Raw genomic sequence first — 25616 nt, forward strand, 5'->3', positions numbered from 1 at the left:
CAGTCGTTGTCACAGCACAGTTCTTGTTGCTGGAGCTGTTGTTGTTGTGCTTCTTCTTTCTTCTTGACGACTTGGAGGGTTGAGCAGTGGTGGTGTCGACGGTTGACGTGGTGGTGGCTTGGTGCAGAGACTTGGTATGCTTATCCCAAAATCCAGACTTTACCCGCTTATCATTGATCTCAGCGGCAAGCAGATAGGTCTCTTCAATCGATGATGGCTTGGCGGCATGAACGAAATCGGCAACACAATTGGGTAGAGCTCGAATATACTTCTTGATGGCCATGTCTGACGTCTTGACCTGATCGGGACAGATGATGCTGAGCTGTTTAAAGCGTGCAGTTAAAGCAGGGTTGTCTCCATCCTTCTGCTTGATGTTCCAAAACTCGTCCTCCAGCTTTTGGCATTCATGGGGAGGGCAAAATTCGTCCATCATAATTGCCTTTAACTCCTCCCAAGTCAGCTCATAAGTTGCATCATTTTCGCGCTTGTTTCGTTCGGCCGTCCACCAGTCTAGAGCTCGGGACTGGAAGACGCCTGTAGCATTGAGGGTGCGGAAATTCTTAGGGCAACCGCTTTGGCGCAGAGTGACTTCAACTGAATCGAACCATTGAAACATGGCGGTAGGGCCATCCTCTCCGGTGAATTCTTTGGGTCCGCATGCTTTAAACTGCTTAAAGCTGAAACCAGTCTTGTTGGCATCCTTAGGAGCATCGATTCGTGACTCTTCAGACGACTTGCTGGCATTTTCAAAGACATCGCTCACAGCTTTTGCCACACTCTTGGCGATGATAGTAGCGAGACGCCTGTCTCTCTTCTCTTGGCGAGTGAGTGGGGTTCGGTGTCCAGATGACGACATGGTCTGCAACAGACATCGTCGTATGTCTCAGACACAACAAATCGAATCTCACCTCACACGTTTACTACTTACTAAAGCTTAGAATCACGTCGAATCACGCATCTCATAAACATGTAGGCACATAACCACAGATTCACGTAATCATAGAAGCATATAAGCACATAGAGCACGTAGAGCACAGAGACACATAAGCACATAAGCACATAGGCACTTAATCACGGATGCAGTCAGAATTCAGAAACCTATTATTCAAAGCTCGTGCGTCGTTTGTATATAGCGACCGCGTATAGTATATCGAATAGTATCACATATTCGTATTGCATGTCGAGTATAACATAGTATAGCGTATATCTTAGCATAATATTGTCTAGAATTGCAGCGACTTGCTACCGTTTTAAGATAGAAGAGCAATGCGAGTCATGTGTGTCGATCGAAGTGATAGCAAAAATCGAACGAATCATCAAAATAAAACACATAAACATGTAACCACACATAAAACACATAAAATCGACAAATCATCAGAGTCTGCGGTTGCGGGCTCGGAATCGAAACACATAAAATGGAGGAATAGATTGTCTGCGGCTACTAGACATTGACTACCCAAAGCGATTCGACTATTCACGATAGACTTGTCGTCACTTTCCAACTTTCGGGGTCGCGTTTCTGCCTCGATTCTTGGGCATTCTACACGTTTTCCCTAAGTCATACTCATGAGTTCAGGTCGTTGGAGTCCATCGAGGCTTTGGTGAGATGAGTAAAAGTTGGAATAAGTTGCCAAGATTCGGGTTTCACCCCTGGCTTAGCAATTTCTTCCTTGTTTTAGTAAAATTTGAGGAGTTTATTCACCAAAATATGGATTTCACTCCTGATTTGGTATAATTCTCCTCGTTTGTTATCGAAAATAATGAAGGACTCATCGGTCAAACAATTTAGTTGAGAGTTTGCGGCTTTCACACCTAATCTCGACCAAATCGCTTGGCTCTATTTGAAAATTCAAGTGCAGTGATAGTTAGAAACACCAGAATATAGCACATAAGCTTGGTCTGTTGGTTCCTAACTATAGTCTAGGTCTCTAAGACAGCGACCCGGACTAGGTCGTGTCCTGCCTAATTCCCTATAGTTATGGCTCTGATACCAATCTGTCACACCCCAACCGATGGCGGAATCATCGGGGCATGGCACTGAGCGTAATAGATTGTCCAGAAGTTTCCATAACAATTATCATCACTATTCAGTTTAAATTAACACGTCCCATACCGTGTCCCAAATAACAAACAAATTATTAAAGATAACAACTAGTCAAATATTCTGTTCCGACAACTCAGATTTAAATAAAACAAATAAATATTGTTCAGATGCTCCTAAAGACCCAGCCTGACAAGATCTACAGACAACTATGCTCTAGTTGCTTTTTCCTGACAGACAACTATTTGTTGGGGGCCTCTAGAGCTTTATTCTAGCCTCGCTTTCCTAGCAAGCAAACATCTTAAACACCTGTCACATACGTTAAAATAAAGTCAACACACATAATGTAAAGGTGAGCATACAAGTTTGATAATAGCATATAGAGTTTGAAATAGTTTACGCATAACCAGCACGTACACAGAGGAAAACGAAGCATGTTAATTATCGACATGGACCTATCGATACCAATGATTGCGGGTTGACCGTCCGAGACGGTTCGCAATACATGATTACCACCGTAATCCATGCAAGTAATTGTCCTTAACAACCCCCGTGAACGGGTGCTGAGTCCAAACTATAGTACTACGTCGTTAAGGCAGGTAGACAGCATTCCACGTGTAAACACAATCAACAAGCATTCATTTAGTCACGTAATACATGCAATTCGGTTAGTGTTCAAACAATTGAGTAGCGTGTTCGATTGTGGTTTTGATAAGTAACGTATGTAACACCCAAAAGTGCTAAAAGCAAAAAGGGATCGAGTATACTCATAGCGATTGATTGATGGATTGAAGGGAGCGCTTGAGAGTAGGGTTAGCCTGAACAGTTCGATAGCATAACGATGAGCAACACGTAGAATGGCAACAAGTGTAAGTGGGTTGGACAGCCTGGTCGATCGAACAGTTGGTTCGATCGAGTGGGTTGTTCGTTCGGCTGGACAATCCGTTCGGACAGCCTGTTCGATCGGCCGGAAGGCTCGATCGGTTGGACTATTCGAGTGGATTGTTTCTTCCTTTGTGAAGGATGTGTTTGTGTATGATGGCTTGTCCTTTTGAAGTTTTCGTTGTAGTATTTGAGAACACTGAAGTGTTCTTACCTTTCAGGTCGATCGATCGAACGTTCCGTTCGATCGGTCGACATAACCGATCGGGTAGGAACTTCAGTAGTAGTCCTCATCAGGATGTCACTCAATCGAACAGCCTACTCGATCGAATAGCATGCTCGATCGGGCGGCATTCCTATACGACAAACGACTGGAAAATCGATCAATTGTTGAAGCATAGTATCTCATGATCCGAGGAGTAATATTGACGAACAGCTGTTCGATCGAACAGTACCTCATTCGATACCATACTTCATAAAATTGTTAAGTGTGGGGGCCATGTGCTAGCCGATCGGCTGGTATGTCCGATCGGTTGGGCTGTTCGTTCGATCAGCCTACCCGTTCGGCCAGCATCCTGACCTGGTCGGCCTGTTCGTTTAACACTTGGCTGTTCTGATTAGTTGACATTATATGGAGGTAGTTTGTCAACGAGCTTAACTAGGGAACCTCCGTTCTTACTTGTTTCTCCTGCTCGGACAGGAATCACCCAAATCCGGCCGGCGAACGGTTCGGAACCATGGTTTAATGTTAAACCCGAAGTCGGTGAACCTCATAGATAGAATCCGGATCTCGAGTCACACAACCATTGGAATGATTAGTGAGTTGGCCCAAGCTCCGTTTCTACCGGTTCGGAGGTATTGAGTGTAAAAGAGTTGAAAGAAAGTTGGAATTCCTTCTTTCAATCCTTCCCATCATGTAAATGTTTAGATCTTTGGTAGATCTTAGCTTGTTCATGTGGAAATCGGTTAGATCCGAGCTATTCATGGTGGATTGGAGCCAAAACATGATGTTCTTGAAGAACACCATGATGACATCATCCAAGAATGCTAAAATTTTGGTGATTTCATGGTTAGAAATCAAAAATTGAAAGATAGGAAGGTGTGGGAGCATGTTTTGATTAAGAAAGTACAAGATTTAGGATGGAAACTTACCGGATTCGGAAGAAATATGAGAAAAGAAGGGGAGCACGAGCTGGTCGGTCAGAGCTTTCCAAAAGTGGTAAAGAGTGACAATGACATCCCTATTTATAGGCTCCAAAAGAGGAAAGGGCTGGCCAATCGGCCAGGCTTCCCCGATCGGACAGCCTGCTCGATCGAACAGCCTGTTCGATCGGCTGGGCTGTTCGATCGGCTGACAGCCTGGTCGATCCACAGCCTGTTTCGAGTGTTCGGTGCGACGATTTTCGATATTTCGATTTCGATTGAAGACGATACGAGTACGATAGAGTTTCCTATTCAAATTACTTTCAGTCCCAACTACTATATCTAACATACAATCATCTATATTTCAACCTATCCTTACGTTACCACTTGTCGTAATTCGATTTCGATTGCATCCGGTTTGAGTTTCGAGTTTCGATTCGAGTTTCGATTGGTCACCACACAGAACATAAGTAAACACGCACAGGTAACACATAAGGCACACACGTATAGCAACAACCAGAGTTCGTGTAATTCGAGATTCGAGTTCGATGATAATTAGATCGGTTTGATTACTGATTAGTTAACTTTATCGCATTGTTACTTCCTACTATTCACAGTCGTAAATCGGTTCGCGTCGATCAAACATTCGATTACTTCGATTCTTTCTTGATTGCAACATTTACTCCACATAATACAAATAAAACATAAAGTCGACTATATACAGTCAAAGAAAGTCAAAGTTGACTTGGACTTTGACTTTGACTTTGACATTCGAAAATACGGGGTGTTACAGCGTGGCCCTAATTGATGGGTTGAATCTCTCTGGAATCATAACAACACTCCAGTTGATATCCGCTACCCAATTCCAATTACCCACTAATTGCCAATGTTCTTGATTAGAATCAATGGTGATTATGAATTCAATCACCAAGAATCACAACTGTGGATTATTGATAGAAACTGAGCACGTCCTGAGGAGAGAACTGCTCTCATACCATTGTTACGAACAAATTCGTAATCACCGGTAGATGATCGAAACTCGAAAGGAAGAGAAGAAGAAGAACACAAAAGAAGAGAAAAATTCAATTCCTTTGATACCCAATTGATTACAACTAACTCCTATATGAAGCTAACCAACAAACACCTGACCCCCTTAACTATGGAAAAATTACATCTAGCCCCCTTTACTTATTTTGACCCGTAACAGTTTGTGTTAGTGTTTTGTGGAGATGATGATGATTGGATACGTATTGATGAGAATCTTGAGGGTATTGGGGTTTTGGGGTTTTAGGGATTGGGGATTTGCGGGTTTTGTGGAATGAAGGGCCGAAGAGAAGGGCTTTTCAATGTGTGACCGTTCTCCTAGTTAAACGCCTTGTTAGCAAATTATCAAAACCAACCTGTGCACTTGTAACCGGAAAGAAGTGAACCGAACTGTAAATTTGGTTTTTGTTTCAGTTCCTAACCGTATCCGAATTGTGAATTCGGTTTTTGGTACCATAAATACTAACCGGTTTAATCGGCTAACCGAACTGAATAGGTTGGTTTATTCGGTTTGGTTAAACAAAATTTTAATTCGGATTGGTTTGGTTTTCGGCTAAGGCCAAAAAAATTCAAAAGCAAATTAACCCATATCCAAATCGATGGTGGTGACCAAGTATCCACTTAGCGTGATACAAATATCAAGAAGTTTTATACTAGCATCCTAGGTTTTCATTAAATTGTTAAAATGTATTTACCTGTAATAGCACTCGGAACACAACATATTGACATTTGTATTACAACCATATTAAAGTGTTATCATCTCACAATGTGAATTCCGAGTTGGTTCAGTAGTCACCATTATGAAATGGAACAATCCTCCATGAAGATGGTTTGTTTCAAACTTATCATAAGTAACCGTGTTTAAAAATATTTAAGTGATATTTAACAATGAGTTAGACAAGGTGAAATATTTACATTTCATGGGTCATTTCACCCAATTCTGATCATAGAATTGAAGTTAATCCAGTACGGATCGTGTAGGTAGGCTAGGCCAAGCCAAACGGTTCGTAACTTAAATGCTTGGGTTTGGACAAGACAAGTCTGTTACTAGTCATGTGCGATGAATAAGTTGTAAGATAGTCCATAACGCAAAACAAGTCAATTTGGTTAGATTATTACCAAAACATGTCGTGTGGAACCATTAGACACTTGGTACATGGTCCAAAGTGGGTTTACCGCCATCTAACCCGTTTAACTTGACCAAATTGAATCAATAACCCATTAATAAACTAAATCAAAAGAGTAGGCACATACCTAAGATCAAGGCGAAAGCCCACGAGTGAGGAATTTGGAAATAACGGGTTTAATCAACCTAAAACGTAAGTCAAATCCAATGAAAGTCAAGTAAATTAGAGCAATTGGGACTTTCATGGTTATGCTTAATGGTAAAAACCGAACAAACCGACCCATACACACCAATATTTATAGAACAAAGGGTGTAAGGAGAGGCCTACATGCGCCCCTTCAGGTGCCAACGCTGAGAAGTGGTGTCACAAGGGGGCACATGGTGGCCCACATGATCTCACATATTGGTTTTTAGTTGCCTTGGTAGAGACTTTTCCAATAAGGTTACCCATCCTAGCATTACTTCTACCTGGACAACAAAAAACAAATTTGTGAGTTCCTATTGGCAAACCAGACAATATTGGTGACACGTGATTCCTAAATGTTACAAATGATATCAGAGCCACTTATGTGTTTGTTTTGTTTACAATGGTGGGGCAATGTCATAAGGGACGATAGTCCCAATAGGGTGTTTGTAACACCTTAGACAAATCCAATATTGATTTGTTTAGCTCTGTTCACACTTCACAGGAGATGTTGGGCTATAAGGAATCTCAAATGTCACTAACGCATTTTAAACATATTAGTTGTGGACCAGAAAACAATTCTATAGTTAAACGTACTTAATTGAGATGATTTTAATCATTCTTACGCAATAACATTAACATACTTTCTAGTTCAGATCACATGTCACATACTCTCTCTTCTCCGAAAAAAAAAAAATATCCTAAAACTTGAATAGGAGAAGCTCTAGGATACTTGGGTCAAATATGTGTTTAATTTTTCACTAGGTAAATATGAAATCATTTTATAACTACTCATTACTGGTCCACAAGTTTGACCACCAAACTGTGTTCTCAACTTACCACTAAACCCACAACAGATTCTGCAATCAATCAAATGCATATTACGACGCTCTTCTGGATCATAAATCACACCCCAACAAACCCCCAATTTCTCCTCCTTCTTCCACGACCCATTGGTGAATACCACATTCCCACACAAACCCTAAAATTTCAAAAACCCAACTGGGTTCCTTACCATTGACTCAAAGTTTTCATTTTTTTGACTAGATTGAAGCCACACTGTGGTGGGTTTTGTGGGTTTAGTGTTCTTGATGTTGGTCTGAGGGGTTTTGAGTTTGGTTGGTTGGTCATGGCTAGGCGGCATGGATGGGAACTTCCTGCTCATACTTTTCAGGTTTGGATTTGTTGTTTGTGTGTGGATTTTGTAATGTCACAGAGCAGCAGCTTTTATATGTTCATAGGATTTGCCTCTATCTGACGACTTGTACTTGGAAAGATTTTGTGCTATTTAACTGCATAGGATGTGGTACATATAGGGTCCAACCTGGCTGGAGCAACGGTTAGGTTGATGATAAATGTGAAAGAATTTGTCTAAATACCGAGCACCGAATTCTATCAAAAAATCATCAAGTTTAGTGCACAGGGGTATCAGTTTGCTTGCTAAACTGAGTGGTTAACTTTATGAAACATTACATTCGGCCTCCGAGTGTAAAAGCAGCAATGCCAGAAATAAAACATAATATTTTCGGATTTTTCGAAAGGGTTACCGCTAATAGTGGCCTAAAAGTGAATCCTGTTGCTGTTATTGGTCACAACCAACAAAAGGCAAGGATGTTAGTTAGTATAGTTATTTTGACCGTAATTTTACTTGTATTTACGCACACATGAAATATGAATATGATGTGGTTGATTCTAGTACCTCTTTGTGTAATTTGGATTTTTGTTTATCCAAGCTTCTGTGGAGTTCTCACTTTCTGTTAGGTAATTATTCAATATTGTAACCTGAAGATGTTACGTTGAAGTTTAATCGTTTTTTGCACGTTCATCACGGTTATCAAATTCCTTTTTTTTTCCGTCTATTCAGCTTAACATTAAAAGACACATCATTTGACACTAACAAATGTGCTATCTTTAATCAATTTGTAGGTGGTGGCTATTACGGTATACTTCTTACTGTCGGTTGCCTTCTATGCATTTTTCTCACCTTTTCTTGGAAAGGAAGATATCTATGAACATGTGGCCATTGGTGTCTATTCCTTCTTGGTAAATGACCCTTTTGCCCTTCAACTATTATCCACATTTTGAGCATGTTGTTCCTAATACTTTTATTATTGTGTTTCAGGCTCTGTGTGTATTCATTCTTTACGTAAGATGCACAGCTATTGATCCTGCCGATCCTGGAATTTTGATTGAACCAGATAGGGCTTCACCCTATAGATCACATAACGCCACAGAAGAAAATCCTGGTTAGTCATTGAATTTTCATATATATATATATTTGTTTATTCTTTGCATAGGAACATCTTTTTCATATTACTCTTACTTAATGGTCAATTTAGGTTGTGATTGATCTCGAACGGGTCAATTGGGGTAAAAAAAACTACTCAGCTAAAACTGAAATGGGCCAAATTGTTCAGTCACCCAAAGTGTTTTCAAACTCGTAATATTGCTTTATTAAAATAAAATTTAGGTTATTATTCTATTAGTGTTGTTTTTGTGATCTATCTAATTATTTATAAAAGTAAAATGAAGGACAAAAAAGTGATGAGTAATTACAAACTTTGTTCACATTAATTATTTACATTTACATATTAATTGAAACTTGAAAGGCTTGATGAATAGTGTTTTGACTTTATAAAGTGTTTATGTATATCTTGATTTTATTTTTAAGCATTTATTTATTTTTTAATAATAATTTATTCCTGTCTGCGACGATAAATAAATATTGGTACCAGTACCATGACGATCTGAACCGATTGATATCGTTCGAATAACATCGGTGCCCGATACTGGTGTTCATTTTTGTCGTTTTCTATCGATTTAAAACAGTTGTTGATTTCTATACCAAGTGCATGTATCGTACATGTACTATAACGAACCGAACCGATATGATCCAATGCTCGCGGTAACGTAACGCCGCAATGCGTGGACTAAGACCCTAGTTATTCCAAAAAATAAAAAAAGGACAAAAAAGTGGAGTAAATTACAAGTTCTTAGTCCAAATTAGTTAAACTGCAGAATAAAGCACAAAATCGTCAATTTTAACAATTCCGGTTAGTTTTAAGGTTATGTCCTAACGCATGCCGTGCACAAGATGTGCTTTTGGGTAATTTTACCCCTTTCTTCAACCTTCTTCACGCAAGGAACATATTCTTTAAATAAATAAAAGACAGAAACTTTTAAACAAAATCAAATTAAAAACATATTCCAACCCAACATAGTTGTCAATAGCGATCATAGCGATCGCTATAGAGCGCTACGTAGCGTATAGGTCTAGTGTCGCTATTAGGGTTGTAGCGATTGATAGCGAGAATAGATACTCCTTATTTATTTTATTTTTTTTAATGTAAATAGCAATTAAACATAGCTATAAATTAGCTGGATGTTAGGTTTTTTTTTAAATATACATGTAAAATAGCATATATACCAGGGTATTTTGATATAATATACATATAAAATTTTTAAATTTTTTTTGCTAGTGTATAGCTATTTATCGCTATTCGCTATGTAGCATATTATTAGACTATGTCGGCTATGTTAAGTTTATTATTGATGTTTTATATATTGTATAGGATATCTAAGTGTATTTAGGTTCTCTATATATTTGGTTGTAATCTTCTATCATAATTCAATAATACCGATTACTTTTTCATAAACTGATTTGGTATCAGAGCCAAATCAGCTCCAAAAAATTCTGCCGTAACCAGCTTCTGCCCTAAAACCCTACTGCCGTCAACCAGCTTCTGCCGCCTAACAGCCCCTGCCGACGCAACTTCCGGTCAATAATTTGATTCAATGGCAGCAATACTTGTATTCTCAAACCAAGAAAAGACTACCCATAATTCTCACAAATTCGCTTTCACTCTCAAGCCCACTAATTATGGTTATTGGAGATCTATGATCGAATCCTTCTTAACCTCCCATAATCTCTTCGGCTGTGTTGATGGAACGATTCCATGTCCAGAACAAAAAGTTACTGTTGAAGGTGCAACAACCGATAACCCCAGCTATAAGCCCTGGCTTTCAAACGATGTTCACATCCGCACGCTGATTATTTCCACCGTGTCTGAAGATTCGTACCAACACATTCAAGGGAAAACATCTAGAGAAGTCTGGTTATCTCTGGAACGGGCTTATGCGCCAGTCACTGCTTCTCACGGATTTACTCTCAAAAGTCAGCTTCTACGCATTACTGTGAAGGGCGATGAAAAACCTATTGATTACATCTGCAGGGCACAAGAATATGCAACCGCTCTTGCCAATATCGGAGAACCGGTAAAAGACAAAGATCTCGTAATGTTAACTCTTGCAGGGCTACGAGAAGAATACAATGGCTTAAAGACAAACCTGTTGGCTCGTCAACCACCTGTCTCTTTTCACGAAATCTATGCTTTGTTATGTGATCATGATTTTGTGGTCACCAAACTGATGAACACTAACCCACAGGCTCTCCTTGCAACGAGTTCCCCATCTCCACAACCGCTTTCGGCTGCCACCAATCCTGTGCCTACCCAACCGAACCTTGAACAATTGCAACAACTTCAAAACATCCAACTGATGGCTTCTTAATTGGGTTACCAGCTCAATTCCACTTCGTCACCACGTCCCCAGGCTTGTTTTGGATCTCGTTCCTTCCATATAAACCGTGGTGGTCGGAGTTCTCGTGGTCATTATCGAGGTATAACTCACGTGGTTCATTCACTTCACGGTCTAGAGACAATGGTGGTACACAACAATTTTCATGGGCTTCCACTCAGAATACCGTATACGGTCATTGTAACCGATGCGGAATCGGTCACTTGCCATCTCAATGCCCAAGTCAGCCTATTCAGCAGAATCGGCCCCCACCCCAGGCCAATTTTACAGCCTTCTCGGATGCTGCTTCATCTTCTGGAAGCACTTGGAAGCCTGACACTGGTGCAAACTATCATGGAACTCCAGACTTATCAAGCTTGGACAACTCAGAGGCATATCATGGTAATGATTCCTTACTTGTTGGCAATAGTAACTCTCTATCCATTTTTCATATTGGGTCGTCCAAAATCTATTCCTCAAACAAAACCTTTAACCTTTCCGACATTCTTCATGTTCCTGCCCTTACATAATCTTTTATCAGTTCAAAAATTTTGTCTTGACAATGATGTTTATTTTGAATTTCAGTCTGCTTATTTTGTTGTGAAGGACGAGTCTACACGCACTACCCTCGTCTCGGCCCCAGTGAACAGGGTTTGTACTCTATCTGCCTTCCACAACTCAAGTCTCTGCCCAAGGTTGCTTTCACTGCTGTCAAAGCTTCTTCAAGTATTTGGCATCAACGTTTAGGACATCCCCATGCTCAAGTTTTTCGTTCAGTTGTTTCTCATTGTTCTTTACCTGTTTCAGACAAATTATTAAATAATTTATGTTCTTCTTGTCAAATGGGAAAATCATCTAAATTGCATTTACCTGATTCTAATTTTCGCAGTCATAATATTTTGGATCTTATTTATTGTGATGTTTGGGGTCCGTCACCGTCACCGTCCTTTGATGGTCACCGTTATTTCTTATTATGTGTTGATCATTGTACTCGATATATGTGGATTTATCCCTTAACACAAAAATCTGATGTTTATGCAATCTTAACAAATTTCATCACCATGACCGAACGTCAATTCAACACCAAATTAAAATGTATTCAATCTGATTGGGGGGGGGGGTGAATTTTGCTCCCTCACCAACCTTTGTCGCGACCTTGGCATCATTCATCGACGTTCTTGTCCTCACACCAGTGAGCAAAACGGCTTTGTTGAGCGTCGACGTCGGCACGTTGTTGAAACGGGTCTTTCCTTATTGGCTCAATCAAGCCTTCCTCAGCGTTTCTGGCATTTTGCTTGTGAGACTGCCGTTTACCTAATCAATCGGCTTCCTTCACGTGTCTCATCCAACAAGTCTCCCTTTGAACTTGTCTTTCATCGCAAACCTGATTACTCCTTTCTGCGAGTCTTTGGCTCTCAATGCTTTCCTTACCTTAGCCCCTACAACCGTCACAAAATAGAATTTCGTTCCACTCCCTGTGTATTTATTGGCTATAGCCTTTCTCACCATGGCTATCGGTGCTTTGATCCTTCCACTGAATGCATCTATATTGCCCGACATGTCCGATTCAATGAACATGTCTTTCCTTATCAACCTTCACCAAACCCCAACCCGTCACCTACACCCACTTCTCTATACATCTCCATTTTTCCCAACCCTCCACCCGGCTTCCCACCTGAGCCTAACTCTACACACTTATCATCTCCTTCCTCACCTACCCACCAACAGCCATCGGCCCACCCCATTCACTCACCACCTCCACCAAATTCGCCCGCTTTGGCCCAACCACCAACGGGCCAAAATACTTTTTCGGCCTCAATACCCACGGCCCAAAACACTACTGATCCTACTCCTTCGACCCAAACACCCACGGCCCAACACTCTACTGGTCCTAACCCATCTACGACCCAAATGCCCAGGCCTCGGCCTTCTAATCTTCGACCGAACCCTAAACAACCTGACCGTTATAACCCGGCTGCCTATGCGGCCACTACTTCATCCAAGCCTGTTGAACCAACCAATTTTACCATTGCTAACAAGTATGCTGAATGGCGTCATGCTATGTCCGAGGAGTTGGACGCACTTCATAAGAATGGTACGTGGACTCTTGTGCCCCCAGTTCCTAATACTAACATTGTTGATTGTAAATGGGTTTACAGGTTGAAATGGGTTTACAGGTTGAAAACTGATGAAAATGGCAAGGTTAGCAGGTATTAGGCGCGTCTAGTTGCCAAAGGCTTCAATCAACAACATGGTGTGGACTACCATGAGACGTTTAGTCCTGTTATCAAACCTGCTACAATTCGGACCATTTTGTCCTTAGCTGTCACTAATAAATGGTCCCTGCGACAGTTGCCTTTCTGCATGGCGATCTTGAGGAAACCGTTTATATGCGTCAACCGCCGGGCTTTGTTGATCCAACTAAACCGGACCATGTTTGTCTCCTGAATAAGTCTTTATATGGTCTTAAACAAGCTCCTCGTGCCTGGTTCAATAAATTGTCCACTGCCCTTCATCAACTAGGGTTTTATGGGTCCAAGACAGATCCTTCGCTGTTTATCCTAAACTCCTCGGGCTCTCTGGTTTATCTTCTTGTGTATGTTGAAGATATTATCATTACGGGTAACAACTCCAATACTATTGACATGCTTATTGGTCGTCTCAATTCCCTTTTTGCTCTTAAGGATTTGGGGCAACTACATTATTTCCTTGGGGTGGAAGTTGTTCACAAAAATTCTGATCTTGTTCTCTCACAGAAGAAATATGTTGCAGACATCTTACATAGATCAGGTTTGGCGGATTGCAAACCCATCTCCACCCCTATGAGCACATCTCAGGTTTTACTACCTGATGATAGTCCGTTATTGGATGATCCCTCTCGGTACAGGCACACGGTTGGAGCTCTTCAGTATGCTACCCTTTCTCGCCCTGACATTGCATTTGCCGTCAATCGGGTTTGCCAGTTCATGCACGCCCCAACCGAGAATCATTGGACTAGTGTGAAACGGATTCTGCGTTATTTGAAAGGTACAATCAACATGGGTCTTTGGATTCGTCACAACACGGGCTATCGCCTCCAAACCTTCTCTGGTTCTCATTGGGCTACCGATCTACAGGCCTTTTCCGACTCTGACTGGGCAGGTTGCCCAGTCGACCGTCGCTCGACGGGGGGATTTGCTATCTACCTGGGTTCAAATCTTATTTCTTGGTCTGCTCGCAAACAATGAACGGTCTCTCGCTCCTCAACGGAATCTGAGTATAAGGCGATTGCAGACACTGTTGCAGAATTACTTTGGCTAAAGTCTCTTCTTCGTGAGCTTGGTTTGGACAGCGAGGCGCCAACGCTCTGGTGTGATAATCTTGGCGCTACTTATCTCACTGCTAACCCAGTGTTTCATGCTCGTACTAAACATGTTGAAGTTGATTATCACTTTGTTCGTGAACAAGTTACTCAGGGCAATCTCAATGTTAAGTTCATCTCCACAAAGGACCAAATAGCCGACATCTTCACGAAGCCTCTATCTTCTCAAAAGTTTGAATTTTTGCGGTCCAAGTTACAGATTGCTAACCGCCTTGAACTTGCGGGGAAGTATTAGACTATGTCGGCTATGTTAAGTTTATTATTGATGTTTTATATATTGTATAGGGTATCTAAGTGTATTTAGGTTCTCTATATATTTGGTTGTAATCTTCTATCATAATTCAATAATACCGATTATTTTTATATAAACTGATTCATATAGGTACCTTATCGCTCTTTGTTTCTATTCGTCATTAACAACTATGCAACCAAAATTAAAACATCTCTTGCACAAACAAAATGCTAATTTTATTTATTTATTTAAAATCTAAACCCTAATATTATGAAAATCTTGAATTCGAACTATAACGTGTGTTTGTATATCAGGAAATGGATCTTCTGTTGGAGAACCGAGCAAAACGGGTTTTCAAAATGGTGGAATATATGATAAAAATAGTTCTGGTTGTTGTTCAAAAATTGGGGGATTACTTTGTGGTTGTATTGTTATTGAGGATTGTAGAAATGATGAAGACATGCAACAAGGATGGGAAGAAGAAGCTTTATTCTGCACATTGTGCAATGCAGAGGTATTTTTTTTAACATTTTTATTTTCTTTGAATTTTTTATTATTTTTTTTCAACGTAAAAAAGTTGAACCACGCACGCCCGTTGTGGCGTGTTAACCTAGGACCTGCGCTTTGCGACAGGGCCATAGGGCCATTAAACGACAAAAAAATAGAGGTAAAAACGTTGAAACACACATGTGCGTTATAGCCTGTTAACTCACGAAATTTAGACCAAAACGTAAAATGATGAATTTGTAAAAGATGAAAAGTATAGGGGACCAAAGTTGAAAGTAGAAAAGTGTTGTGGTTAAAAATGAAAATTATTTTGCTACAAGTTTTAAAACAAGAAAAGTATAAGGGTTAAAAGTAAAAAAAAGAAAATAATGAATTTTTTTTATTTTTATTTTTTTACAAAGCACATTGTACACTTTTAATGCATAGGGATGTTGATAATTAATAAAACGTAAAATGATAAATTTGTAAAAGATGAAAAGTATAGGGGACCAAAGTTGAAAGTGGAAAAGTGTTGGGGTTAAAAATGAAAATTATTTTGCTACAAGTTTGTAAAAAAGAAAAGTATAGGGGTTAAAAGTAAAAAAAGAAAAGAATGAATTTTTTTTATTTTTTATTTTTTTACAAAGCACATTGTACAACCTTTAATAAAAATGAAAATTATTTTGCTACAAGTTTGTAAAAAAGAAAAGTATAGGGGTTAAAAGTAAAAAAAGAAAAGAATGATTTTTTTTTTTTTTTTTTACAAAGCACATTGTACAACCTTTAATGCATAGAGATGTTGATAATGAATACATATATATAATATAACTCTGGGTATTTTTCTTTTCTCAAACCATCTTAGATTGTTGAAGTGATGAACCTTGTATTAATTATGTGAATTATCTAATACAGTTATTGATAAACATATTTTCATAATCATTTTTTTCTTTTTTTAGGTGCGCAAATACAGCAAACACTGCAGAAGTTGTGATAAATGTGTTGATGGGTTTGATCATCATTGTCGGGTAACGTCCAAATATGGAGAAAAGAAAAGTGCATGATCAATTTTTGTAATTTTTAATTCTAATTAATTTCTTTATATTTCATTTCTTGTGTAGTGGTTGAACAATTGTGTTGGGAGGAAAAATTACTTTACATTTGTATGCCTGATGGCTGTAAGCCTTGTTTGGGTAAGTTATTTAGTAAGAAACGGTTTTTTTTTTTTTTTTTTTTTTTATATTTGGTAAATTGTAAACGATTTGTTCTACTTTTCCTTTTCATGTCGATTTAGTTGAAAAAAATTGCATTGCATTTTTGTGTCAGCTTACTTTCGAATGTGGGGTCGGGATTGCTGTTCTTGTTCGATGTTTTGTTGATAAAAAAGCTACGGAAAATCAGATTGCTGAAAGACTTGGAGATGGTTTTAGTAGACCGCCATTTGCAACTGTGGTGGTATGCATAGCTTTTTTTTTTTTTTTTGCAATAGCTTTATGTATAAAATCAATTTCGTATGCATTAAAAATACATGGGTTTCTTATTTAGCTATTTTTTTGGTTACTTTACCAGCTTGCTTATCTAAAAGAGATAAAAGTGAACACAACTCAAAACCGAACCATGCATAATTGTATGGGTTGAAATCGTCATCTCTACCAAAATGAAAATTGTTATCGTTTGCAAAGTTATTCTTTCTATCGGGACATAATGTTGTTTCCCCATTTTACCCTTGTTGCAGGCGATTTGTACGGCTGTTTCTCTTCTGGCCACCATTCCACTAGGAGAGCTCTTTTTCTTTCACATAATTCTCATACGAAAGGTCTCTCTCTCTATCTATAAAACTGCATTAAACGTGTCTTATTTGTCAGTTTTTTTTTTTTTTGGTGTATGACATTTGTGACTTGACATCTAACAATCATCTTTTAAACTTATAAATTAATTTTTCTCTAAAAAATTTTCAAACATTTTTTGGATGTGGCTGTGGCTGACATGACATCAAACGGTGCCACATCATCGATCAGTTAAAATGACTGTGCTTTCTAAAATAAGCAGAAACTTTCTTTGCGCCTAATTTAATGTTGGTTGCTAAAATCGGAAAACGTCTTCAGTTCATTTTAATTCATGCAATGTGGCATATATATATATAGTATATACGTATAAGCACACACAAAACACACATGCATTTTATTTGAGATTTGGTATGCCACTTGGCATTTAATTTAACATTTAAAAATTATCTTTAAATATAAATTTTATAAAGGATACATTTTTCAAAAATAATTTTAGTTTTTTCGGATTGGCACTTGATGTGGCGGCTGGCATGACATCAATGATCAATCAGTGCCGCATAGGCAAATTTACAATCTACTGTAAAATCAGTAAACTGAGGGTGGTTGCTAAAATCAGAAAAAAAGTGTAAGGTTCGTTTTCATCTCGTGCAGTTTGTTATACACACGCGTGCGCTCATAAATTAATTTATATTTGATGCAGGGCATTACAACATACGAGTATGTAGTTGCAATGAGGACCCAAAGTGAACCGGCAGGCCCATCAATAGACGGGCTAGATCAACAAAGCCTGCAGTCTTCACCCACAAGCTCTGCTGTAACCGGCATGAGTGGCCGAAGCTCACATGGCTTGAGCCTGCAACATAAAGGTGCTTGGTGCACTCCTCCTAGAATCTTCATGGATCAACAGGTGTTTAATACAAACTCAATTTTTTTTTTATTATTTTTTTTTGTGAAGTATTATACTAAAATCGCATTGTTAGGACATCAGGATGAGGTCGTTCCTCATCTAGAGCCTGGGCGGCTACCATCCACAATCGACCCCGACGCAGTGCTGCCACCCGACAAGAGTAAGAAACTACCACAACGCCCCGTGAGAATTAGCGCATGGAAGCTTGCAAAACTAGATTCAAATGAAGCAGTAAAAGCAGGCGCAAAAGCTCGGGCCTCGTCCTCTGTTCTTCGCCCATTGGGCTCCAAACACAACCCGAACGATCCTGACCGTTTATCTAGTAGCAACGTGAGCATAATAAGCAGCCCGAGTAGTACAATACATTACAAAAGAAGTCACTCCAAAAGCTCATATCCACCTAGTCGGGCCAGTCGTGAAGATATCGAAACTTGCCATCATAGTATTAGTAACACGAGCAGCCCACACCCGTTACAAGGTAGAGACCACTTTAACCCTGTGTACCAGTCATCAGCGAATCAATCCCCGTTGTCCGTTAAAAACGAGCCAACAACAGTCCAACCAGTGGCCGTACCGGGACCAAGGATAAACAACTTGGCGGTCGGTGAAAGTACAAGATCGACCTCCGTGTACTGGGATCAAGAAGCGGGCCGGTTTGTATCCGCTTCAACTCCAAGAAGCGTGGGTGGCGGGTCGTCTTCTCAGGCTACAGCCACAGAGTTGACTTACACGGGTCAGTCAATATTCTTTGGTGGGCCCCTTGTCGGCGGTGGTCAAAGGGGGTCAACCGCGATGAGTTATTATCAGCAAGGTAGGTCACAAAGAGGTGGGCAGCTACCAGTGTTTGTTCCAAGTGAGCAAAACCAGAATCATCCTAGGTTATAATGAAATTGTTTTTGGTGAGACCATATCTTAGTATTTATGTATGATTTTGCAACATTTTTTGTAAAAAAACACTTGTGGTTTCAAATATTGCAAGTATTTGTTTCAGTTCTGTTCAGTGTATATAATCTTTGTAACCAGTCGTTTATTTCTGTAAACGAACCAAAAGAATTTGAACAAGGCGTGTTCGTATTCTTGCGTTTAACTTTAGCCGAAAAACCCTTATATGAACGGGTTTTTTTTTTTTTTTTTTTTTTTTTTTTTTTTGTGGTCACTTGTTAAGAGAAATGAATGAATAATTTTGGATTAAGTGGAGGATCTAAAATATAGAAAAAAGTTAATGGGCTGAAAATCAAATTTGTTCCCGCTTCTAAGATCTAAATGCTGAAAATTAAAATTGGTTCAAAATTATTAATAGTAAAAAGGTAAATTCAAATATGTAAATGAACGATAAACATAACTAAGAGACTATAAATGAACGAGCAAAATATTTGTTTATGTTCGTTCGTTTATTAAATAACTGATCAACTACCCAGTAAACTTAGAGCATTAAGCTACTAATATTTAATAACCATCCAGTTCAGTTATCTTATAAGTTTAAAGTTAGATTAAAACCAACAAGTCGTTGTAGTATAGTGGTAAGTATTCCCGCCTGTCACGCGGGTGACCCGGGTTCGATCCCCGGCAACGGCGTTTACGATTTTTTATTATCTAAATTCAAAACCTTAAAAACTCGTTCTATTAGATTCATTTTTTTTTGTGGAGAAATGAAATGCTTTTTGTTCTCAGTTTATATATTAATAAGATTACAATGTTCTGTTTGTTCATAGGGTGAATAACTATTCCATCTTCTCCACCGATGGCGCCATATGTTGATGCAAAGACATTGCGCCAGTGCTTGAGTACCTGCAAAGACAAACACTGTTTACTCGCCCCGAGGGGTAGATTCTGTGTGACAAGACTCTGGTGTGAGGATCTGAAGCATTATCCATTGATCCGAATGGTCAATATGCCGGGTAGGTGCTGTCGTGCGGTACGGATACTTAAAGTCTTTGAAAACCTTGTGTAATATATGTTATTTTTAAAATTTTTAGTGTGTGTAATATACATATTTAAAAAAGCGCCAACTAGATTTTTAGTTACATATTGTAACATCGATGAGTTTGGATGTGCATTTTAGTGACCATCGCGAGGTGCTTAAATTTAAGATAGGTAGTTTTGCAGTTGTTTCAGTAATCAGTTTTGTTTAAACAACTCTTACAGAATCATAATCAGTTTTTTGTTTTCATAAATTAACAAGTTACATTAATAAACCTTAAAATGCACATCCATATAGGGACGTGTACTTGTAACACGACACGAACCTAACATGAAATTCGTGGGTTTGGGTTAAACAGGTTCCAACCAGTTTCAGGTCACCCGCAAACATGGTGGGTTGACAGGTTGACCTGTTTATTTATTTAATTTTATAAAATGTTTTTTATGTTATAACTTAAAAACGGTTGTGTATTTTATGCCAAAATTTAGAAACTTAGAAGAGAAGTTGACATCAGTGTATATAATTTAAACATATTTGTTGTATATACATGGGTATTTTTTGTCTTAAACTTATAATTTTAGAATATTGATATAAAAAAGGTTAGGAGAGGAGGTTAGAAGTAGCTCGCATATCATATAAGATAAAGGAGGGAAGATTGAGATGGTTTGAGCATGTGAAGAGAAGGCATACGATAAAGCCAGTTAGAGTGGTTGAAACTCTCGAGGTGGAGGGGAGGAGGAGTAGAGGCAGACCTAAAAATCACTTGGGATGAGCGGATTAGGCAGGATTTGCAAAGATTGCACCTCTCTGAGAACATGGTCCATGATAGGAGCTCATGGAGACGTAAGATTAAGGTTAAGGATTTCTAGGAGAGGGTACAATTGTGTTTTTAGGTGTAATGTATGGTCGTAGATATGTATCTATGGCCACTTTAGCTTAGCTTTTCAAAACAACTTACGACTTTTACTTAAAATAAAACATAACTTTGTTTATTAATGTTTTATATATACTTAATAAACTTAACTTATTGTTACTTAAAATATAAGTTTGTCTTTTAATGTTTTATATAAATTTCTATTAATTTTTTATATAAATTCATAAAGACTATTGCAAAGTGTTTATCTTTATGTAAGTTTTGATATTCGTTTTATAAAAAAACTAGTGTCGTATTTTAAATCAATTGAATTTTTGAGTTTTACTTTTCACAATCAAATAAAATATTAATGTCAACCACATACGTATTTCTAACATAAGAGAAAGAGATCTAGGTGATATGGACTCGCTAAGACCAGGGCCGTCTCAACCATTTTGGTGGCCTAAGGCGAAGTAAAATCTTGTGGCCTTTTTCCCCAAAAAATGTATGTAATTGAAAGTTAAACTTGAAGGGCCCAAGTGTAATTATTTGAAAGATTGTGTTAAAATTTAAAAACAAGAAAAAGAGTGGTGAACCAAGGATTCGAACCTGGGTCTCACAAACAACCATACATACTCAAAACCACTACACTACCAACCATCAATTTGTTGATAACCCACACCCTAAATCTTTTATAAATGGATTGTGGTTTAATCAAATTGTGGAGGCCCTAAAGTTTTGGTGGCCCAAGGCCCAAACCTCATTTGGCTTACCCTTGGGCCGGCCCTGGCTAAGACGGAGTTGATGTCGATTGAGGATTGGCCTAGGAGAGTGCCATCACTTAGTTGGGCAAATAAGCTAGGGAAAGAAGAGTAGTCGGGGTACGACGAAGCACATTTGGTACGTAAGCGAATACATATCACATGGGTTTGTACTAATCCGCTTTCGAGCTGTCGAGCGACGATTCCTCCATCTAGTAAGAAAGAACATGCGGGGCTTGTCTTATAATAAAGGGGGTACTCTCTTATCTGATGTACGCTATATTATTGTGTCCTATTTCTGAAGAAGTGATATGCGATTAAGCCATGTGGCATCTGCCAAAAGAAAGGGAGCCTTCAATATAAAACATTCATATCTTACTAATAATAAGAAAGAGTTAGTCACCTTCAAAGCCTATGAATAGAAGCTTCTTTTGGTCTATATGTTTTCAAAGAGAGGTAGAAGTCGGAAAGAAAGACTTTCAGTAACACTTGTTTCAACAACAATTTGTTGTAGCACTCTAAACTCGTTGAAATTTTCAGAAAACTTAAGTAAGAATATCATGATTTAAAGTCAAACACAACGTATGTACATCATATATTAAAATAGTGATGAAAAAAATGCATTATCTTGTTTCATTCATTCAGGTTGTTTAAGTAGCTCCGACACTGAAACCATCATATGTTTTTTAATCACTAACATTTAACCATTATGAAACCATCATGCTGCCTTCACCTTCCTCCCCCATTGTTCCTTCACTGAACATGTAGTCGCTTTGATACTCAATCAAGTACTGCGTCGATCTCTTCACATCCCAAAACAGCTCGTAAGCGCGACTAACATCTTCCATCTCAACAACCTTCCCTTTCCTCTTTTGACAAGCCAACGCGGCTGACGTAATCAAGTTTATCGCATATCTTAGCGATGTGTCCACCCCGATTTTCGTCAACAAAACCTTTGCATCTTCTGATACATCCACATCTTCCTCTTGACACCTTATATCTAGAATCTTGCGAATGTCTTCTTCGGTGTAGGGTTGTGTGGAGATGATGAGGAGTCGGTCCAGGAAATCGATTGGTATCCCGTGTGGCGATTTGTAGTTTGTGCCGCGAATGGTTGTGATTCCTCGGTTGGTGGCGACGACTAGTATCGGTGCCATGTCGTTTTCTAAGGCACGGTTTAGGAATGAGAAACACTCGATGTCGAGCATGTGGACTTCGTCGATGAAGAGGACACCTGGCACGATCTCGGCTTTTCCTTCCTCTCGCCACTCCGCAACCTTTGTGTCGATTTGTTCTCGGACCTCCGCTCGTATTTCACCAGTGTCGCCCGTGAAAAGAGCAAGAAACCCCTGTGTTCTGCTATTGATAACATCGATTTCATGAAGTGTAACGCAATGCACCACTTCTTTCCGCTTCTGTAGCTCGCCATCCGGACACTGTACGAACTTCGTTTGCGGCCCCATTGCATCATAATCTCTAGACCGCGAAAACGACCTCCCGAGTTTCGTTATCTTCCCCGAAGCCTTATCGATTGCAATCACATCGCCACTCTGAACCTTATCCTTCCCCAATGCTTCGATCATCTTCGCCCCAAGATCATACACCGTCTCCATCTCCGTCGTCTTCAAAGTCAACTTCCCGGTTTTCGATGCCGCTCCGGTCACTGCTGGACGGTCGATCTGGATTTCAACAACTTCCCCTTCGATCACTTCAGTCTCCTCTTTGATCCTTACACCAATAGCCTTCCTAAAAGTACGGATGAGAAGAAGACCAATTAACCGAATCGAAAACAAATTAACAGACAAAACTAAACCGAAATAACTAGGGGTGCAAACGAGCCAAGCCTTGCTCGGCTCGGTTCGAGCTTTGTTTTCAAAGCTAAAGCTCGAGCTCAGCTCGTTGGTAGTTTCTCAAGCTCGGGCTCGGGTCGTTTATCATTTATTAATTAATATTTTAAAGAAAAATAATATAAATAATAGACTCGTTTAGGCTCGCAAGCTCGATAAGTGAAGCTAGGGCTAGGGCTTGTTTACTAAACAAGCTTATTTTTAGGTTCGGGCTTGGCTCATACACAAGTTTAAATAAGCTCGGCTCGTTTATTAGACAACTTTAAATAAGGTGTAAATTTTATTAAATACTAATAAAAACTAACATTACACTAAGGCTCGACAAGCTTGACGAGCTTCACATGGCAGGCTCGAGCTCAGGCTCGATGAATAAACGAGCTTTATTTTAGGCTCAAGCTCGGCTTGGGCTCGATAAGGCTCGGCTGAGCTTTTTCTCGAGCCGATCTTAAGCAACTCGTGAGCTGCTCGGCTTGTTTGCACCCCCAGAAATAACCAAACCATACAAGAAAACTACGGTTCGGTTTTTCATTTTTCTGAAAACCTAAGTTTACAGTTCAGTTTCCGTTTTGTAATTTCAAAAAACCGAAAAAAAACAAACCACACCGAATAATGAAAAAAACTGTTAATTTTCTAATGATTGTTATTGGTCTTATGGATTATAATTTTTTTATTTTTACGCCTAAATGATTTAGGCTCAAACGTGTAATGATCAATTAATCATTAACTAACATAAATAAACATTTAAACCCAAAAATTTCAATCCCAAATAACAAAACTGAAACCGAACCCATCGTGAAAACCGAAAAAAAAAAAATCGGTTTTTATTTGGTTTGAGCACAAAACTGACCAATGGACACCCATACCTAAAAGCTTGCATAAGTGCTTCTGTTTTAGACATCTCCAGCGAAAAAAGCTCGCTGCCTGCAAGCATGGCGAACGGAGTTTCGAGTCCGATTGACTTAGCCATGCCCATGGCAATGGCGGTCTTGCCTGTTCCGGGCTGTCCGGCGAGAAGAACGGCTCGACCTGCGATTTTACCTTCCTTCACCATCTGAACGATAACGCCAGCTGCTTTACGGGCTGTGGTCTGACCAACCATACCTTCAGAGCTGGCACGGGGTTCTAAGGCTGAGTCAAGGCCCAGCCCGCGGATGTGAGAATGAGCGCCTATTCGCTCGATTCGGGTTAAGTCTCGGCTCTCTGAGACTTTTAGTTCCACCATTTTTGTTAATAATCTGGATGAATATCATTTAGGACAAACCGAAACCAAAGCGTTAGAATTTGAAACTAAACTAAAGGCGTAGTAGTAACAGTTTGATTTCACAGTTTTTGAGTTATGTTGTTTAAACGTGATAAAAGACACCTAGGGCTGTAAACGAACTGAACGTTCAGCAAACAGTAACTGAACTGTTCGGCGGAAAGTTCGTTTATGTTCGTTCGTTTAGTTAATGAACGAACACAAACAAGATATTCCGTTCGATTGACTAAATGAACGGAAACAAACAAAGGACGTTTGGTAATGTCACTAATGTGTTCGTTCGTGTTTGTTTCTTTATGTTAATTTGTTAAAAGTTTTAAATGTGTCGGGTGTTTAAGGTTAATGATGCGTTTGATACTTTTATTTTAATTTCAAGTTTAATATTCGGCTTGTGTTTGTTTGCATTTGTTTGTGTTCGTGACCAGTGTTCACAAACTATTCGCGAACAACTGAACTTTCTTATCAAACGAACACGAATGTAAACTTCTGTTCAACATGTGTTCGTGAACAATTCACGAACAACTGCATTTTCTTAATGAATGAACACGAACATGGCTCGTTCGGTTCGTTTACAGCCCTAAAGACACCAAATAAGTAATTTGATAACACATGTAAACAAAAAAGTAAAGGAATCACCATATAACAAATAACAATTGTTCAAAATAAACTTTTAAACTTATGCAATGCGAAGCTATTAAATGTAAATTACATGATGTAATAACAAAATAGAATAACGAATTACTAAAATTACATGAAATTAGATGTAGTATTTCATAAATCGTATTTCATATAATTGTAGAAACAAAAGCAGAAATTGATTTACAAAAACAGCAGCAGCCGGAACAAATCAGTCTGACCTTAGCGGAACAAGGAGCAGGGGACGTGAAAGCGATGTCTGGGAGCCGGAACTGGCGTCGCTGTTGGCGGCTCTGGAGAAAAGAAACAGCAGGCAGGCACCGATTTCATATGTGTGTAGGTCACAGGGATAATTTTGTAATTTTGTTTTTGAAAAGCTCAAAAAGACATAATATCCTCACTTCTTAAAAACCAATGTTTTAAATACCGGCCGGTTATACCGGTATGATAAAGGCTGGTAAAACCCGAATACGGTACATCTTATGTACCGGCGGTAAATCCGGTTCAAACCATTGAACCGGTTTGCATTATCTTTAAGATTTGATTTCTTAATTTTAATAAAATACAATATTAAG

The 25616-nt window shown here is 39.1% G+C and overlaps 2 protein-coding genes and 1 non-coding gene across 3 annotated transcripts; 2 read left to right on the plus strand and 1 right to left on the minus strand.

The window, feature by feature from the left end:
* The first annotated feature begins 7215 nt into the window (after nt 1–7215).
* Nucleotides 7216–18759, plus strand: LOC110912669 (protein S-acyltransferase 21). The gene is made up of 10 exons (XM_022157444.2): nt 7216–7594; nt 8347–8463; nt 8543–8666; nt 14903–15102; nt 16031–16099; nt 16193–16264; nt 16398–16526; nt 16807–16887; nt 17559–17765; nt 17847–18759. The coding sequence occupies exons 1-10, from the start codon at nt 7550–7552 to the stop codon at nt 18648–18650; spliced, it is 1848 nt and encodes a 615-aa protein (XP_022013136.1). The 5' UTR covers nt 7216–7549; the 3' UTR covers nt 18651–18759.
* Nucleotides 18760–19268: 509 nt separating this feature from the next.
* Nucleotides 19269–19340, plus strand: TRNAD-GUC. The gene has a single exon. It is a non-coding gene; the product is annotated as a tRNA-Asp (tRNA).
* Nucleotides 19341–21864: 2524 nt separating this feature from the next.
* On the minus strand, nt 21865–25404 carry LOC110912671 (ruvB-like 2). Its single transcript, XM_022157447.2, has 3 exons — nt 25263–25404; nt 24011–24382; nt 21865–23046 (listed from the first exon to the last, which is right to left on the minus strand). Exons 2-3 carry the CDS (start codon nt 24367–24369, stop codon nt 22008–22010), a joined length of 1398 nt encoding a protein of 465 aa, XP_022013139.1. The 5' UTR covers nt 24370–24382; nt 25263–25404; the 3' UTR covers nt 21865–22007.
* Nucleotides 25405–25616: the final 212 nt, after the last annotated feature.

Source organism: Helianthus annuus, chromosome 15, assembly GCF_002127325.2.
Source record: "Helianthus annuus cultivar XRQ/B chromosome 15, HanXRQr2.0-SUNRISE, whole genome shotgun sequence".
Classification (NCBI taxonomy): domain Eukaryota; kingdom Viridiplantae; phylum Streptophyta; class Magnoliopsida; order Asterales; family Asteraceae; genus Helianthus; species Helianthus annuus.

Bases quoted from the DNA above. Each gene is read 5' to 3' on its own strand.
- LOC110912669 (XM_022157444.2), top strand. From the start codon at position 7,550: ATGGCTAGGCGGCATGGATGGGAACTTCCTGCTCATACTTTTCAG. The intron at 7,595-8,346 runs GTTTGGATTTGT...ATCAATTTGTAG, and splicing joins TTCCTGCTCATACTTTTCAG to GTGGTGGCTATTACGGTATA. The intron at 16,527-16,806 runs GTATGCATAGCT...CCCTTGTTGCAG, and splicing joins CGCCATTTGCAACTGTGGTG to GCGATTTGTACGGCTGTTTC.
- LOC110912671 (XM_022157447.2), bottom strand. From the start codon at position 24,369: ATGGTGGAACTAAAAGTCTCAGAGAGCCGAGACTTAACCCGAATCGAG. The intron at 23,047-24,010 runs GTATGGGTGTCC...CCGTACTTTTAG, and splicing joins GCACTTATGCAAGCTTTTAG to GAAGGCTATTGGTGTAAGGA.